General features: G+C 42.6%; 1 protein-coding gene across 1 annotated transcript; it reads left to right on the top strand.

Moving 5' to 3' along the window:
- The first annotated feature begins 10,486 nt into the window (after window positions 1-10,486).
- On the top strand, window positions 10,487-14,278 carry LOC125771542 (structural maintenance of chromosomes protein 5). Its single transcript, XM_049442252.1, has 5 exons — window positions 10,487-10,678; window positions 10,745-10,886; window positions 10,949-11,505; window positions 11,573-13,547; window positions 13,622-14,278. The coding sequence occupies exons 1-5, from the start codon at window positions 10,626-10,628 to the stop codon at window positions 14,009-14,011; spliced, it is 3,117 nt and encodes a 1,038-aa protein (XP_049298209.1). The 5' UTR covers window positions 10,487-10,625; the 3' UTR covers window positions 14,012-14,278.
- The last annotated feature ends 2,661 nt before the right edge of the window (window positions 14,279-16,939 follow it).

Here is a 16,939-nt window from a genome sequence, read left to right on the forward strand (position 1 = left end):
TTCAATCTCGAGCTTGAAGATACGTGTCCGTCTCTCTGAAGTTGTAGTAATTCTTTCGCAAAAGAATTTTGTTGAACGGCGCGTAGTATTCGATGTTCAGCTTCCTTCAGTTCGTGGGATTGAACTATTATGTTAAATGATTTATATTCTGAGGTGGTTCTCAGTTTACAGTTCATTCGGAGACAGTATGCAATTACTCGTAAAAGACGTGAATATCTCGAGAATTTTGAAATTAGTTGATCAATGAACGTTGGTTCCTTAGATGAGCAACAAAGAGTTGTAGTGTGATCAGATGATGAACGGATCTCTGCCATTGCTTCGCTAAGTCCTTCTGACAAGGAGCTTGATACTGGCCAATCTGTCTGGCATGATGTTAACCACGCAGGTCCATTCCACCATAAATCATATTCTAGAAGTTCGGTTGCTGATAACCCTCGGGAGATACAATCTGCAGGATTTTCGATGCCGGCTACGTGATTCCACATGGTTTCCTGAGTAGCATCCTGAATTTTAGAAACTCTGTTGCCGACGAACACATTCCATTTTTGCGGTGGTGCTTTCAACCAATGTAATGCGACAGTGCTATCAAGCCAGAAGTAGCATTCCATCGGTAGATGAATAGATGCTCGTAGTTTGACGTACAATTCAGCAGCCAACACGGCTCCACACAACTCAAGTCTTGGGATACTTAGTGGTTTGAGTGGTGCAACTCGCGACTTTGAAGCTAGAAGAGCTACCTTGATTGTTCCGTGTGAATCTATCGATCGTATGTAAGCGCATGTTCCATAAGCGACCTGCGACGCATCTGCAAAGATATGAAGTTGAATCGATGTTGGGTTTGTTGTGATTACACATCGCGAAATCCGCAACTCGTTTATCTTCGGTAATGACATCGCAAAAGAATTCCAAAGTTGTTGGATGTCTGCAGGGAGTTCTTGATCCCAGTTGACTGCCGTGCCATCGACATTACGAAGTGTCCACAACCTTTGCATGAATATTTTGGCCGTTGTTATGACTGGTCCTACTAGACCTAGTGGATCATAAATGCGAGCGATTAATGAAAGCAATGTTCTTCTGGTGAGTTGTTCATTTGGTAAACCTAGCTGGAGATCGATGTTGTACCGCAAAGTATCAGATTTAGGTTCCCAATGTAAACCCAAAGTTTTGATGACATGATCACTGCTGAACTCTATCGAAGTGTCTATAGCACGATGTTCCGTTGGTACTTGCTGTAAAACAGCTTCGTCGTTGGAAGCCCATTTTCTCAATTGCAGACCTCCTTTTCCCAGCAGCGCAATAAGTTGACGAACCAATTCAGATACTTCCGAAGCATTTGCCCCACCAGAGAAAAGGTCATCCACGTAGAAGTCTCTCTTAAGAATGGTAGCTGCTAGAGGATAGGATGTTCCTTCATCGTTGGCAAGTTGAATTAATGTTCTAGTGGCAAGAAAAGGAGCACTAGCTGTTCCATATGTGACGGTCTTCAATTCGTAAGTTGCTAAAGGTTGATCTGGATTAGGTTTCCACACGATAAGTTGCAAAGGTGTGTCTCTTGAATCAACAAGCACTTGTCGATACATCATTTTGATATCTGCCACTACCATTACCTTATGCATTCTTGCTCGTATGATGATCGATCTTATATCTTCTTGAACTGTAGGGCCTACCAAAAGCGCGTCATTCAAGGATACGCCGCTTGAAGTTTTGCTAGAGGCATCGAATACAACTCGAAGTTTGGTCGTTGTTGAGTCTGAACGCATAACTGCATGATGCGGCAGATAATAGTGTTGAACAGACGTGTTGTTGTATTCTGATTCATGAATGCGTTTCATGTGCCCTAGTTGGACATATTCCTCTATAAAAGATGCGTACTGCTGTTGCAGTTCAGGTTCACGTTTAAAACGAGCAAGTAGATATGACAATCGACGAATTGCCATATTTCGATTATCGACAACTCTACTGAGTTTCTCTTTGTTCACTGGAAGACGCACCACGTACCGGCCAGTAGAGCTTCGCGAAACATTACTGGTGTAGTGATCTTCGCATTTCCTTTCTTCGATTGATAAAACACTAGCAGCCGGATCCTCTTCTACCTTCCAAAATGTTTCCATTTGGGATTGAATATCGTCTATTGTTGTTTTGCAATGATTAACGACGATGGAATGGGAATACTGCATTGATTCAGCAGGTGTTGGTCCAGAAATGATCCATCCCAGCTGTGAATTTGTCAATATTGGAAGATTATTCCCAAGTCGTATGGTGTGCTGGAACTGAAGCACGTCGAAGAAGATTTCGGCACCGATGATTACATCAATTTGATCCGGACGGTCGAACGCAGGATCAGCAAGCTGAATGTTGGATGGAATATTCAATGACATTACATTTACCGACGTCGACGGAAGGTTGCCGGTGAGCGTGGGCAATATAATCATCTCTATGTTTACTGAATAGTTGTTCAATCGAGAACGTAATGTGGCTTGTAGTTTCTGCTTCGCAAAGGTTGTTGTGGTGCCAACGCCAGTAATGCGTATCGAAATTGGTTCTCGACGACAGTACATGCGTTGAGCTAATCGGTTAGTAATAAGGCAGGTTCCACTTCCAGAATCGAGCAGAGCTCGTGCTGTGTGTTGCATACCTTTCTCGTCAATCAGGATGATCGAAGCAGTTGCCAGCAATACTGTTCGTTGGCTTTGTCCCAAAGATGTACAGGTGATCGATTGAATGGATGTGTGTTCTTCATTACTTGAAGGATCGATTTCATTACGTTGGTTTAGCTGTGGTATCATTGTAGGCTGCCCTCTCGATAGATTCGGTTGTGATTTGAGGCACAGTGTGGTGTGGTGACGTTTACCGCAGCTTCGACAGTTACTCGATGATCTGCAGCTTTGGGATCGATGGCCAGTCCGTAAACAGTTACGGCAAAGTGATTTTTCACGAATTATGTTTTCCTTATCAGACCAGGAACATTTCAAGAATTTGCTGCACGTGTGTATTGGATGGTTTTCAGAGCAAAAAGCACATCCTCTCGTTTCGTTGGTTGCCGCCATTATGTTGACAGCTCGTTGTGTAGCTCGCTTTGGAGCTTCATTGTTGCCATGTGGCGTGAGAGAATCAAGCACTGTGATTCTTCGTTGTATGAATTTGATAAGATCTGCATACTTCATGTTAGGGATCGATGATGCAGCTTCTTTCCAATCACGTAGTGAAGTAGGGTCCAATTGCTGAGAAAGTAGATGGATAAGCAACGTGTCCCAATGCTCAGTGGGCTCTCCCAATTGCTTTAGAACCTTTACATTTGCCTCGAAGCTATCCACGAGCTTGCGGAGGTCAGACGCTGATTCTCGTTTGAGTACGAATGGTTTGAACAGTGCCTCTACATAACTTTGCTTCAATTGGTCCGCATTGTTGTAATGGTCGAGGAGGATATTCCAAGCAGTGTTGTAGTTATTGCCTGTGATAGGCACGCTCTGAATTAATTGCAGGGCAGTTTCGCTTAACGAAGATCGCAGATAATAAAACTTCTGTGTATCAGAGAGTGTTGTTGACGTATGGATCATGGACTGAAATAGATCATGAAATCTGAGCCAGTTCAGCTGCTTTCCATCGAACACAGGAAGTTTTAGGTCAGGCAGTTTCACTCGAGCCATCATTTCTGTTAAGTGACACGGTGCTAGGTTATCTTTCGAGGTTTCCTTCGATGTTTCTTTAACCTTCATTTCTAAGAAACCCTTCGCCTTGTAATATTTGGTTTCCATCTCCGTACGCTTCTTCAGATGATCTTCAAACAGGTCTTCATCCAAAATTTCCAACTCGTCCTGCACTTTAAGGAATTTCTCCCACAGCTTCTCAAGTGTATCTAAACGAACTGTTATTTCATTGCTGCTGGAATCGTCCTGGAAGTGTATGACAAAAGAATGAATAGCGTCGACGGATTGTTCGATGCTTATGCGTTGCTTGCTTAGCATTTTCACTCTGCGTTGCTCTGCCATGATTACAGATCTGGTGTCGAAGGACCAAAATTTCGAATGCTCAGTGGATAATTTCTTTATTTTTCGGTTTTGTAGGTTTGGAATTTCCTGCTTCTCGTTCCACGCGGTTTTCACTACTTCCTCTTTTTTTGTTCTACTGTCATCCTTCTTCCCGTGTGCTGCTGTCACTCTTCTCCGGTTGACAGGTATAGTAGCAACACACGGGGAATCGCCTGGCTGACACATTCGTGGATTGCACGAACAAAGCTCATGACCATTCATGTTGGAATGAATCTTCTTTCTTCTTTGAAGGAAAATTCCAAGGAATTTTCTTAAATTTCTAATTTATTTTTTTTTATTCATGAATTTAGTTTTTCACAAATTCTGAGTAGAAAAGATAATTTCATCCTTTTTTATAATTTATACAAAAATTGGAACGATATCTTAAACTCCTTTAAAAATTTTAAACAAATTGTTTTCTTAGTATTTTGGCAGTTCAAAGCAAAATATCCTCCTCGGATGATTCCCGATGCTACGGATGGATTAGATCAACCCCAAACTTCCTATTTCACATGAACCTACTTAAAAAAGAATCACTGAGAGCATCATTACAACTGAATGCGTCGTGGAAATTAATTGAATTCCAAATTGAGGGTGTAATAGCGTATTAAATAGTTTGGTTTTACAGTTTTAAGTGTGTCACCCTCTGCCACTCTGCTTACCATAAGAAGAAAAAATGCCCTCTTTTTACAGCCGAGGGTAAGCTGAAGTAAAACAGGAAAATCATTTTCTACGCAATTGGTGTGTTTTTTTCTCTCCTGAATTAACCTCTCCACGAGAATAACGCAGAGGGGTGAGTTTGTTGCCCTGTGTTTATTTACGGTGGTTCCTTGTTATTTTCACCAGCATGGCACGTTCGTTTCACGGTGTGACGCATTTTCTAGTACGCCTGTTCGACTGTAAAGTACTTGTTCGGTTTGTTCGGGAGTAAAATAACGAAAAAGCCTATGCGACACGGAACGTCACGGTGTATGGTTGCTGTGGAGATGTTGGAAAAAAGTAATTTTTCACTAATTTAAGGAAAGGAATTGAAATCGCTCGAAAAAAAAGATGAAAAAATTGGGATAACTTTTAACGTTTCATCTTCTATTCGTATGCAAGGCGAACAAAGATATCAACGTCCTAATTTCAATTACAGCAATTGAGTTATAATAACAATAATGAGGCAATCGTTCCTCATGAGCTAACAATTTATCATTCTTTGCCTGTTTGCCGGAGTCGGAGACAACTAAATCGCACCACGAACCAGAAATGACAGCAAAATAGTGGCTTTAGTTTGAAACTTCCCAAAATTAGATCACCAATGATCCTCACCATTAGGGCAAGATTCTTAGCGGATTAAGGATGGGGTTTCGCTTCTACCTGGTGCTGACGCATTTGCCGTCTCCTAATGACAATGGTATTAAATCCAAATTATCACCGAAAGAAAATAATCATTTGCTCTCCCTTCAGGTTGGGAACGTCGCGCGCGCGAGCACGTTTGTTTGGTTTGTACATTTGGTTGTTTTTATTTCGGCCTTTTGGCATTGTTTGAAGAAATGGAAACCTTCCCAAAGGTGCTTAAAACTCGTTGCCGTTGCCGGGCGAGAGATGAAGTCGCTAATTTTATCTCCTGCTCGTAGTGGATTGGTTAAAGTAGCTGAAAGGATTGGTAGCTCGACGGATGGAGGTATCTTCGGGAGATAATCTTCTCAGGTGCTATCGGGAGCGAGTTTTCCACAAACCGAAGATTTGTACGAAAAACTACATTTAATTATATGGATAGCGGTCTTCATGGATAGTTGGTTGCTGTTGCTGTTAAAGGGAACGACATAATTGAGACAAGCAACACTGGCAGAGTATTTCCGAATGATTATTTAGACGAGATGGAGCTCGCGGAGAGTTAAATGTGGGAAAAGTAATACATCTTTTCTTTGGGTCCACGCAAATGACAAACAAGCCATCGTTGGGGGTTTGAATGTAAAGTGTTGGAGGAGCCTTAGACGTCTAACTTGTCTTGGACTTGAATTGTCCATTGCTGGATATTCCCTCTGTCCAGAAGTCCTTACGTATGAGAAGGTCAAGTCAAGATTTGAACCCGGTTTGAAAGTGTTGCTGACTCGTTCATTACTAGATACACTTTATCACAGGCAATTGCAATTCGGAGATCTAAACTTCGCCTCTTAATTCGAGGATTTGAATTTTCCATTGCTGGATATTCCCTTTGTCCTGAGGTCAAGTCAAGATTTGAACCCAGTATGAATGGGTTGTTGACTCGTTCATTACCAGATACACTATATCACAGGCAATTGCAATTTGGAGATCTAAACTTCGCCTATAAATTCGAGGATTTGAATTTTCCATTGCTGGATATTCCCTCTGTCCTCAAGATCAAGGTCAAGTCAAGATTTGAATTCAGTCTAAAAGTGTTGTTGACTCGTTCATTAACAGATACACTATATCACAGGCAATTGCAATTCGGAGATCTAAACTTCTTTCAATATTTGAAATCCATAATTATACATTTTTACACACAAATTATAATCGGCACTCGAGCTGCGTACTTCAAATTAAGCATCGCAGCGGGTATTCTTGCTCGGTAAGCTAAAGCCAAATTTGTTTGTCTTCATTCGTTTGTTCATAACCGAAATCCCTTTCTCAAGGATTCATCGCCACCGAATTAGAGCTGTGCGCGGGTGAACAGGCGTGAGCAGAATAACGGTGGCAAAGCAACGCGTTCGTCAACGCAGCAGGATACGGTAGGCACCCGTGGAAGGCCTACGTGACCGACTCCTTCCGAGTGCTAACTCAGCAGGAGTAGCGAGGAATGAAGCTAAACCCACCACCAACTGGCCACTTTTTTGGTTGCCTAAGGCACCGTCCCCACTGAGTCGTTCGGTTCCTTGTGGGCGCCCAGGACGCCCTTATTTGACAACTCAGTTCATCATCATCATCAGCGTCGTCGATTGGGTGTCACTTTCAAAGTGACGCTTGGTCAATTCACCTTCACGTTCCTCCGTTCCGATCCATGGTGGGTTTTATGAAGAAAGAAGGCAACAAAAAAACCACATTATTTATTAGACCATGTGTGATAGGTAGTGATTATCGATTGAAGTAAATCATAGTGCTCACAAATGTGGCGCAGTGGTTGGTTCGAAATCAGCATACTCCTACATTTTTCCTGTTGTAGTCTTGTAACGTATAATTTGTGGCAGTTTTTTTATTATTTCGGTGTAAGTTACAACGTGGGAGGTAGCATTTTATTCCCTTTTCTTATTTTGCTGCTCGTTACACGTTAGTTACCGACCCGTGTAACATTCGTTTTCGTGAAGAAAAAACCTCCATCACCTCGTACGATCATTACAATATTAAAATAACACCTCGGGCCTCTACCGAGTGCCGGGCATTTATTGGGAAGCATTTTACACGCAACTCGAACGCAACACATGTCGCATGAAAAACATCACTTTGGCCCTGTTTTTTGTCGCTGCTTTTCCTTTTACCGAACGACAAAGTTGACCCCCGGAGGCAAAAGAAGTTTGTTTTACGGATGTGCAGTGAGTTTCGGAGCAACAACAGAAAAAAGACTCCCTGATCACTGTTTGCAGTACTTCTTTTGGGTGCATTTTGTTTTATTATTTGTTCAGTTTTTCTTTTGAGGAAAACTATTTTCCAGACACACTTATATACACAAATGCATATGAATTTATTATTCCCTCTTTCTCTCTCTTTGTTTAACTGCTTTTAACAGTGGTTTGATATTACACCGCATATGATCAGCCTCCGAAAGCGTTTTGTAACTCACACGCTGACAAGGGACCACTTAGCATTGGTGTGCCTCCAGGGCATCGGGGTGTAATAGAGACTCAATTAGGAATGGTAATAAGGGAATGTGGAAATTATTGTGAATCGGTGTGTGGTTTAGCCAAAAGCAGGACCTTTTTTTTAACTGATTCTTTAGGTTTTTTTTACATTTAAAAATAACGCGAAAATTGTTCGTGGTACAATTATTAGTTGAGTTTTCTAGGGAAAAAGCCATGTGAGAAGAACAAGGAAATTTTGAAGAAAAAATGCAATAAAATAAAAATTGGAAAGTCAATTTATGTGCTATATGTTAACCTTTCTAACTTTTTTCCCCTTTTTTTACTTTTTTTTAGTTCTTTTTTACTTCTTTTAGTATTTCTTCCTAATTTTTATATTGTTTCAAGTTGTTTTGTTTGTTTTTCTTATGTCATGTTCAATCTTTTGTATTACTTTTATGATATTTCTAACAAATTTGATTGGTTTTGACTTTTATTAGTTCTTGTTCTTGTTTCTTGTTCTAATGTAAGATGGTGGCCTTATTTTGGAATAAATGTTCATTACCATCATTGCATTCTCCTTATGCTTATCACCTCTTAATTGACTAAATGTCATCTTATTATGATATGATGGAACCATCAAACCAACCATCTGCTTCATAAGGTCTACTAAAGACAAGCGCGAGAGAGAAACAAAAAAATTATAATACTTACGCCAAACTCAAAACGACACACATCGCGGCAAAGCGCGTGCGGCTTCTCATTAATAGTAATTTATTCAAGCGTATCACCACCATTTGCCACACCACAAACGCAAACTGTGTGTGTGCGGATTGTGCAAGATCTGTCGCTAGTTGAAACAAGTGGCTGGTCGCTTTTGCGGACTCCATGTACAGGGATACGGCAAACATCGTTTTCTTAGCGATTTTCCCATGGGAATGTGAATGGTGACGTTCGCCGCATTCGATGCCGTTGCTAAACTGCATACATAATCCCATCAGCGGTTCTCGCGCCTAGCTCGCGTGCTTGGTGTTTGGTTTGCCGTTCCACAGTGGTCCATTTGCATGTGTCCCTGCTTCAAGATGTAATGATATCATAATCAAATTATGGGGATTATCATTAGTTCCGCTCGGTTTGCATTGCTTTATCGGGTTCTCGGTGTTTGGTGCGTTCTTGGCCTTCCAACAGGGCTTATGAATGCAAATTATTGCCCGCACACACGTATCATATCTCTTCCCAATGGTGGCCCCGGAAGCATATCCAAACCACCGGCCTTAGCTCACCAAAGCCACAAGGAGATGATGGCCCCGGTGAGAACATTCTTCGGGTTCGGGTCCAAAGTTACGAGCGCATCATTAGCGCTAACTACCGGAGGATAACTAATTGGATCATCGGCTTCCATCACTTGGATCGCTGGCAAGGGAACACTATCGAACTTCCTCTCTCCGCTGTTCTCTTCCGGACACGCTTGTTTCGAAAATTATTTCGCCTCACTGGCCACCAACAATCGCGCTGTGCATCGCAAGAAAGTGAGCAAGTATTTAATGAAGAAAGGGCGAAAAAAAGCGGCAATGAAAGAAATTTCACGCTCCTTATGGAAGGATCTTTTGAAAAGCATCGTTCCTCGAGTACACAGGATGGGATTAAGCCAGTCTTCGGTATCCGTCCTAATCCTTTCCACAAACAGCTTTAATCGGAACGTTTTTAGCTCCTTCAAATGGTTTGCACTCTCCCTCTGGATGCTGGAGAATGGTCCTATTCTGCCGAGACATGGCACAAAGCTTAAGGGTGGGTGTGAGTAGCGAAAGTGAAGGATAATCCAATTTCGATCGTACACAAACATATCCTTTTTTCCATTCTCCCATACTCAAGAAATTCTTTTTCGGCCCAGACTTTTTGGGCGATACTAACCGACGTCGGCTGCATAAGCCGTACCTAATCTAATAACGTCTCCAACAAACGATGAGAATGACGATTCCAATTGCTCGGATGAGTGGCATATATGGCACAAAAAAAAGTTAGCTATGAATTTTTCATCTTTTCACCAATCATTGAATTTTGAATTTGGTTTTGGTATGATATTCAACGAATTGTGCAAGTTTTTTTTTAAATACAAAATTAAACTCAAATAAACTTAACATTGTTGTGCACAAAGAAATGTACTAAACATTTGAACGAAATGGGTGCAGCCCTTATAAAAACAAAAATGTTTTAATAATATATTAAACCTTTTTGCTAACGTATTTGCTAAAGTATTTAATACTTTAATTTTTTTTGCCAAGTTGACTTGATAAAGAGAATAAAATTTAAAAAAATTAAAATTAGCAATAAAATACGTCGTTTATCACATGTAACCGTCGATTTGAAAACAGTGTTCGAAAGTAAAACAATTCGGTTTAACCGTGCCCACGGATCATCCAAGCGGTTCAACTTTTCGTGTAACCCAACCAGCCGATTTGATGCTGGAAGACCTTCGTTAAAAAAATATTTTTATTTTAAAAGTGTTAAGCTTTGCTGTTTTGCGTCTGTTTATCACAATCATGATTGTTTGATGATTTTCAATTCATAATAACAGGAGAAAGAGGTTCACTTACAATAATTTCTCATTTTATCATGATCAAAGTGTAACCACGAGCTAACAACATTGTTTTGTTACTTGGGAGGAACTACATTGACATATGTCAGTTTCGTTTTATGTTTGTGTAGCGCTCAAGTTCGCACCGGTATGAAAATCCCGCGGAAATCAGAGTGTTTGTTTGAAGGTGTTACAAATTTAATCTTATTTTGTCCTTGAGTGCATTCATAAGAACAAAACAGCATGTCTCAATCAGTTGTGGGAAAGATAGCATCCGTGTCGTTGAAGGATTTTGTGTAAGTATATCGTACCGTTGACTGCGAACTTTGTTTATGATATAGCTTGTATAATTCTGCTTCTAGGACGTATGACTCGGTTGTACTGTATCCGGATGAACATTTGAACATAATTCTTGGCCCGAACGGAACCGGAAAATCGGCTATTGTGGCCGGTATCGTGCTCGGAATGGGTGGCACCTGTAAGCTGCTTTCCAGATGCGACAATGTAATACAAATGCGAAGGTCCATGCAATCGTCGAGTAATTAATGTTTTGCCTTCCTCTCTAGATCGATAGTTACATTAAGAATGGTAAAGAACGTGCCACGATTCGCATTTCAATTTATCGCGACAAAAATCGCGCCGTACGGTGGTTCAGTCGTTCATTCGATCATGACTGCGTCAATACGTACGAAATTGATGGCAAAACGGTTTCGCACCAGGCGTACCTACAGCAAATCCAGATGTACAAAATCCAGGTGGGAAATTTATGTCAGTTCCTACCGCAGGACCGTGTGCAGGACTTTACGAAGATGAATCCTCGCGAACTGCTGCTAAACACGCAGTCGTCCGTTTGCGCACCGGAGGTACATGAATGGTTCAATGAGCTGAAGGCGAAGCGCGAATTACAGAAAAAATGCAGCACCCAAGGTACGGAAGGAATGGCCCGGGTGCGAGATCTCGAAGCACGGTTGGCAGATTTGAATCAACAGCTAGAAACGCTGCGCGCACGTGAAGAGTTCCAGCAACAAATAAACGTATGCCAGGCTCGGAAGGCGTGGTTGGAGTACGAGGAGCTGTTTCTCATTTACAGCTCTACACTGCAGGATCTGAAGTTAGCTAAAAAGTAAGTTAATGAGATAGAATGATAGAAATGAGATTAATTCACTCCATTCGCTATATATCCTTTAAAGAATGAACGATGATAAGGAGAAAGAATACAATAAGTGCAAATCGGAAATGCAATCAATTATAGCACGGAAGCAAGAGATGGAAAAATCTAAGGACAAACAGGTGGCAATCGCTCAACGCTGCACGGAGCAGATAAACAGTTTGGAAGAGAAAACGGAACGGCTGGAAGATAATATGGGAAAGCAGAAACGCGATCTACTAGACGCACTGGCTAAGGCAGACGAAAGAAAGGCTGAACTGGAGCAGGCAAAGGTAATGTTGGCTGCCTTCGTGCAGGATTGTGCCGATACAGTAGCCGCACTCGGTTCGGAAGATCAAATTCGTCAGAAAATGTCCGGCCTGGATGCGAAGGAAAGCAAGATACGTGGCGATAACGATCTACTAATGGGGCGCCGTCACGAACTAAACCAAAAGATCGAAACGGAGGTGAAACCGGAAATTATGAGCCTTGAACGAAATATCGCTACGATCGAAAATATTGCAAACACCAAGCTGAAGATACTGCAGACACGTTTCGAGGGGACGTATCAAGCGGTGCTGTGGTTGCGCGATCATCAGCACCTTTTTCAGGGTAAAATCTACGAACCGATGGTACTGGAGCTAAACGTACCGGTGTTGGAGAATGTTCCATTTCTGGAAAATACAATCGGTGCCCGTGATTTGATTGCGTTCACGTGCGAAAATACGGAAGATATGAATCTGTTTCTGCGCAAAACGCGCGAAGAAATGCGCATTGAGGGTGTGAACGCGATCCAGAGTGATCCGGCCGATGAGCTACACTACAAGCCGCGCCATCCGATCGGCAGTCTGAAGCGGTTCGGTTTTCACACCTATCTGATCGACATGCTGGAAGCACCGTTTCCGATCTTGAACGGGCTTTGCAAGCTGTACGGACTGCATAACATTCCCGTGGGCACACCCGACTCAGCCAAACACGTATCTTCGCTGCCGGATGAGATTTCGGTATTTTTCACACCATCGCACCGGTTTCAGGTGTCGAAATCACGCTACACCGGTGAAAAGTCGACCCGTAGCGATGCGCTCAGTTCGAAGAACATGCTAAACCGATCGACCGACCATGCGCTTTTAGCACAGAAGCAGCAACAGTTGAAGCGCTTGGTCCGGGAGTGTGACAAGATCCGCAACCAGCGGGGACAGATAGAGAACAACATTAAGGAGCTGCAGGAACGGTGCACGGAGCTGCAACAGGAGAAGCGTGAGCTGCAGGATCAACTGTCCAAGTATCAGCATTCGAAGATGAAAGTAAAGCGGCAGGAGCAGAAATGCAACGACCTGAAAGGTCGTCTCGTGAACGTTGACCAGGAGCGTGCCAAGTTCGAAAAAACGTGCCACACCATCCTGGAACAACTGTTAAACGAACAGCGTCGCAAGATAGAAGCGTTAGAGCAATACGCAGCCGCTAGCCGTGAGTATGACCTGCTGGAGCAGCGGATACGCATCTTCGAGGAGCGAAATAACGAACGGGAATCAAATTTCCGCGTACTAGAGGATGCTTATAATTCGGCCAAAAAAACACTCCTCAATGTGGAGAAAAAGCTGGCCGAGATAAAGGAGAAATCGTCGAAGAAAAACAGTACCGCACGGGCACTGACCTTAAACAAAGCACCGGATAAGCCGGATTTTCCGTACAAGAAAGAATTTGCCTCACTGCCCGCATCGGTTGAACTGGTGGAGGCCCACCTGGAGGAGCTGCGCGTCCGATTTGAGTGTTTGCCGCAGGGAAATCAGGCCGCAGCTACCGAATACGAAGAGATGAGTAGAGTGTTGGAGCAGCTGCGCCGGGCGGTAAGTTGTTCGGAAAACGAGATCGCATCCCTGGAACGGTACATGGCCGAATTGCATGAGCGCTGGTACCCGGAAGTACAGCGCGTGGTACAGAACATAAATGGCAAGTTTACGCACTTTATGAGCTCGATGGGTTTCGCCGGAGAGGTAGAGCTGATTCGACAGGAGGAGGTAAGAACAAGAAAAGCGCTTGTTTTATTTTTGATACCTATTGTCATTCTTTATCCGATTTTCTCCTTGCTTAGCGGGACTACGATGAGTACGGCATTCGCATCTACGTGAAGTATCGCAACGAGGAAAAACTGAGCGCTCTCGATCGGAAGCTTCAATCGGGCGGTGAGCGGGCAGTGGCCATTGCAATCTACACACTCTCGCTGCAACACATGACGCAGGTACCGTTCCGTTGCGTGGACGAGATCAACCAGGGTATGGATCCGACGAACGAACGGAAGGTGTTCAACATGCTCGTGGATGAAACGTGTCGCGAAGGACAATCGCAGTATTTCTTCGTAACGCCAAAACTGTTGCCGCATCTAAATTACAACGATAAGATGAATGTGTTGATTGTACACAACGGAAAGTACATCGAGAATCCGGACATTTTCATATCGAACGCAGATACGGGACGTGCCTGAGAAGGGGGCATAGGCGGAATGTAACCAGCAACATGAGTTAAGTACAAATCAAAGTGAAGACGAAAGTGTCATCAGTTGCGCCATGAAATCGCTACATATCTCGTTAACTATTTTCACAGTGTGAGTGGAATATTTATATTTTTTTGGGTTTTAACAATCAGTGGCTTGAACTATATCAACATTTGATTTATATCTGGACGAGAAAAAACACATACATTACATTTGCCTGGTCGAAGAAAGACAATAAAATATAAACTTTCTAAAACAGCGGTCGGAAGAATCAGCATTAAGCATTTTTATTTGTAATTTTAACGATTAACTTAAATAACTAATTACTTTCGTAACTTGTTACTTGTGTCACTACAACATTCTGATGTCTTACGTTAGCAACTTTGGCTTCCCTTGACTTGTTTTAACCCGCAGCAGGAGAGTTAATCCAGAGAAAAAGGCAAAACTGTTTGGAATACTACATCATCCCTCGTGGAATTCCTGCCGTATCTCTGAGTATCAGAAATGATAACACAAAAATGGAGGATTTTGAATCATTTATGCTTCGAATATCGATTACTCCTAATTTGTGCATATTAATAGTCTACAGAAGGGGATTTCAACGCGTGGAACGAGGGATAATGATAAATTTTCATTAATTTAATGACTTACTTTATTGAAGTAAATATTTTATCGAGTCAAGCTATACTCGCTAGAACATATTGGGTGATATTGTGAATGAAAAGAGCAAATTGTCGGTAGTAAATAATTTAGGCTAGTTAAACTACATTTTTTATATTCCATTTCAATTCGTCTTACGTTACATGTAAAGTCACCAGGCATCCATTCTTCAATTTAATTTATTTCTCATAGTATCATGTTAATGCGCCTGATCCCTCCTATCGCACCACACCAACCGTTCCCTTCTTCTGTACACACCGGAACTGAACTTTCTCATCGGCAAGCGCACTTGCGCACTTGGACCACAACCTGGCATAGCGGGTCGTCATCGTTGATCGCCACTATCAGTGCGTGTAGGAATTTGTCGTTCATCAGCGGATAGCGCAAAAGCGTTACAAGGGTGCCGCAACAGGTTCGGCGTAGCGATCAGGTTTTCTTTTTTCTCTTAAGTAACGCGACAACCAACCATTTGCGTATACACGCGACCAGAGTACGCAAGGTGGCCTAGTCGGGCGGTCAATACACTTGAACGAAGATGGAACATCTCCCGCAATCGATCGATCGGTTCGGTACCCGTAGCCCGCAAAGTGTTAAAAGCAGGCAAGGTAAACATCAACACCGGCTAGCATCGCTGCAGACTAGAGCGCTTAGCTAATGGGGGTTTGGGTGAAACTATTTATGTCAACCGTAGACAGAAGCTGTGGCACGATTTATAAGAACACGACACGAAAAGTCAATTAAAAATCGAACGGGTGTCGAAAAGTGTGGCCCGCCAAGGGGTTGTCTTTTTTATCGCGGAAATGCGTCGATCCGAGCTATCGGCCGGCAGGGACGTTCAGCCCGATGTCGATGTCACTCTCCCTATCAGATGCTGTTGATGATAATGATGGCTACAAGGAAGGGAGCAACTCCCTATCCCGCCACAGGTACACGTGGTGGTCTCAGTTTGTGGTTCCTGGTTGTGGACGGTAGCCATAAAATTAATCTTATTAGAGCAGCATGCCGCGAATGTGCCAATTATGAGCAGATTGATTTAATTGCCAAATGATGATGATGCGTGTCCCGCTAATGTCTGTGCGAGCGCATCCTGACCCCTTGCCCGGGGTAATTGCATTCGCGTCCTAATTATCCCCTCGGTACGCTTGGTTGGACAAATTACTCGTCAACGCTACCATTATCAAACTGCGTGGAACCACCTTCCTTGCCGTTAAGCACTTCCGGCGTTCCGTCGGTTTGGTGGAACAACACCAGACGGAGGGTATAAAATCTGGGTCGGAAAAGAAATTTCGCCCTCGGGGTGATCGGGAATCGATCGCGCTATTCCTTCGCCCGGATCAATCACACAACGGGCGGGGAGGTTCGTCTGGGTCGGGTGATTATGCAGGTGGCCCCAACCGCTAATGGTCCGGACGCCCGGAATCGTCACTTAGGTGCAATTAGGTGGCCATGGCTCGTTTTGCTTCCGGTGTTACACCCAAGACACCTGTGTCACATCATGTCGTTCGCTAGGGGATGGAACAGGACGAGCTTCAGGTATCGTTGCTGAAATGAAATCGATACGTGTGGATGAGTGGATGGATGGATGTTGGACATCTTACACCAAAGAAGTATGATGGCGCATAACGTTTAGTGTTTGCTGAGAAAGATGTCTAGTATTACAGAATTACTGAGGGTAGTTTCAGTGTCATTTTTTTATTGAAGATATTCATTAGTCTGAACAACTGTTAAGCTTTATTATGTAACCAGTGCCTGGACACTTTCTCAATGTTCAAATTTCCTTCAATATTATGTGCTGACGTCAAATCAGAAATGTCAAAATACTTATTCTGTTTAACAGTAATAATTCAAAGCTTCACTTTCGTAAGTAACCCTAGAATGGTTGACTAAGATTCTTGGACGTCAATGATACTGGCTCCAATAAGTAAGAATGTAAATGAATTAAAGTAATTGCTGAAGGGTTATTTTGATATGAGATTTTTTAAGTTAACATTAACCTAACCTAACTAATATAAGTATCAACAATTAAACACTGCGTTGAAGCCTACGAAACTTAAATTTCAGATAAAAACCTCAATCAATCATTAACCAAACGGTGGAAAATTGTAAAACTCTACTACTGATCGTGTGATAAGATTAAAAACATGTCATATGATTTTAAAAAGAAGAAGGAAAACTCCATTTACAGAAGAGAAGTTAAATTGACAAGTAAAGATAGCAATATATATGCTAATGAGATCGATCGCTTTGGAACGAGCCCAA

Source organism: Anopheles funestus, chromosome 3RL (genome assembly GCF_943734845.2).
Source record: "Anopheles funestus chromosome 3RL, idAnoFuneDA-416_04, whole genome shotgun sequence".
In the NCBI taxonomy this organism is placed as follows: domain Eukaryota; kingdom Metazoa; phylum Arthropoda; class Insecta; order Diptera; family Culicidae; genus Anopheles; species Anopheles funestus.

Excerpts from the sequence above, each read along its gene's own strand:
- LOC125771542 (XM_049442252.1), top strand. The coding sequence starts at position 10,626 with ATGTCTCAATCAGTTGTGGGAAAGATAGCATCCGTGTCGTTGAAGGAT. Across the intron at positions 10,887-10,948 it reads TGCTTTCCAGATGCGACAAT|ATCGATAGTTACATTAAGAA; the intron begins GTAATACAAATG and ends CTTCCTCTCTAG. Across the intron at positions 13,548-13,621 it reads AGCTGATTCGACAGGAGGAG|CGGGACTACGATGAGTACGG; the intron begins GTAAGAACAAGA and ends CTCCTTGCTTAG.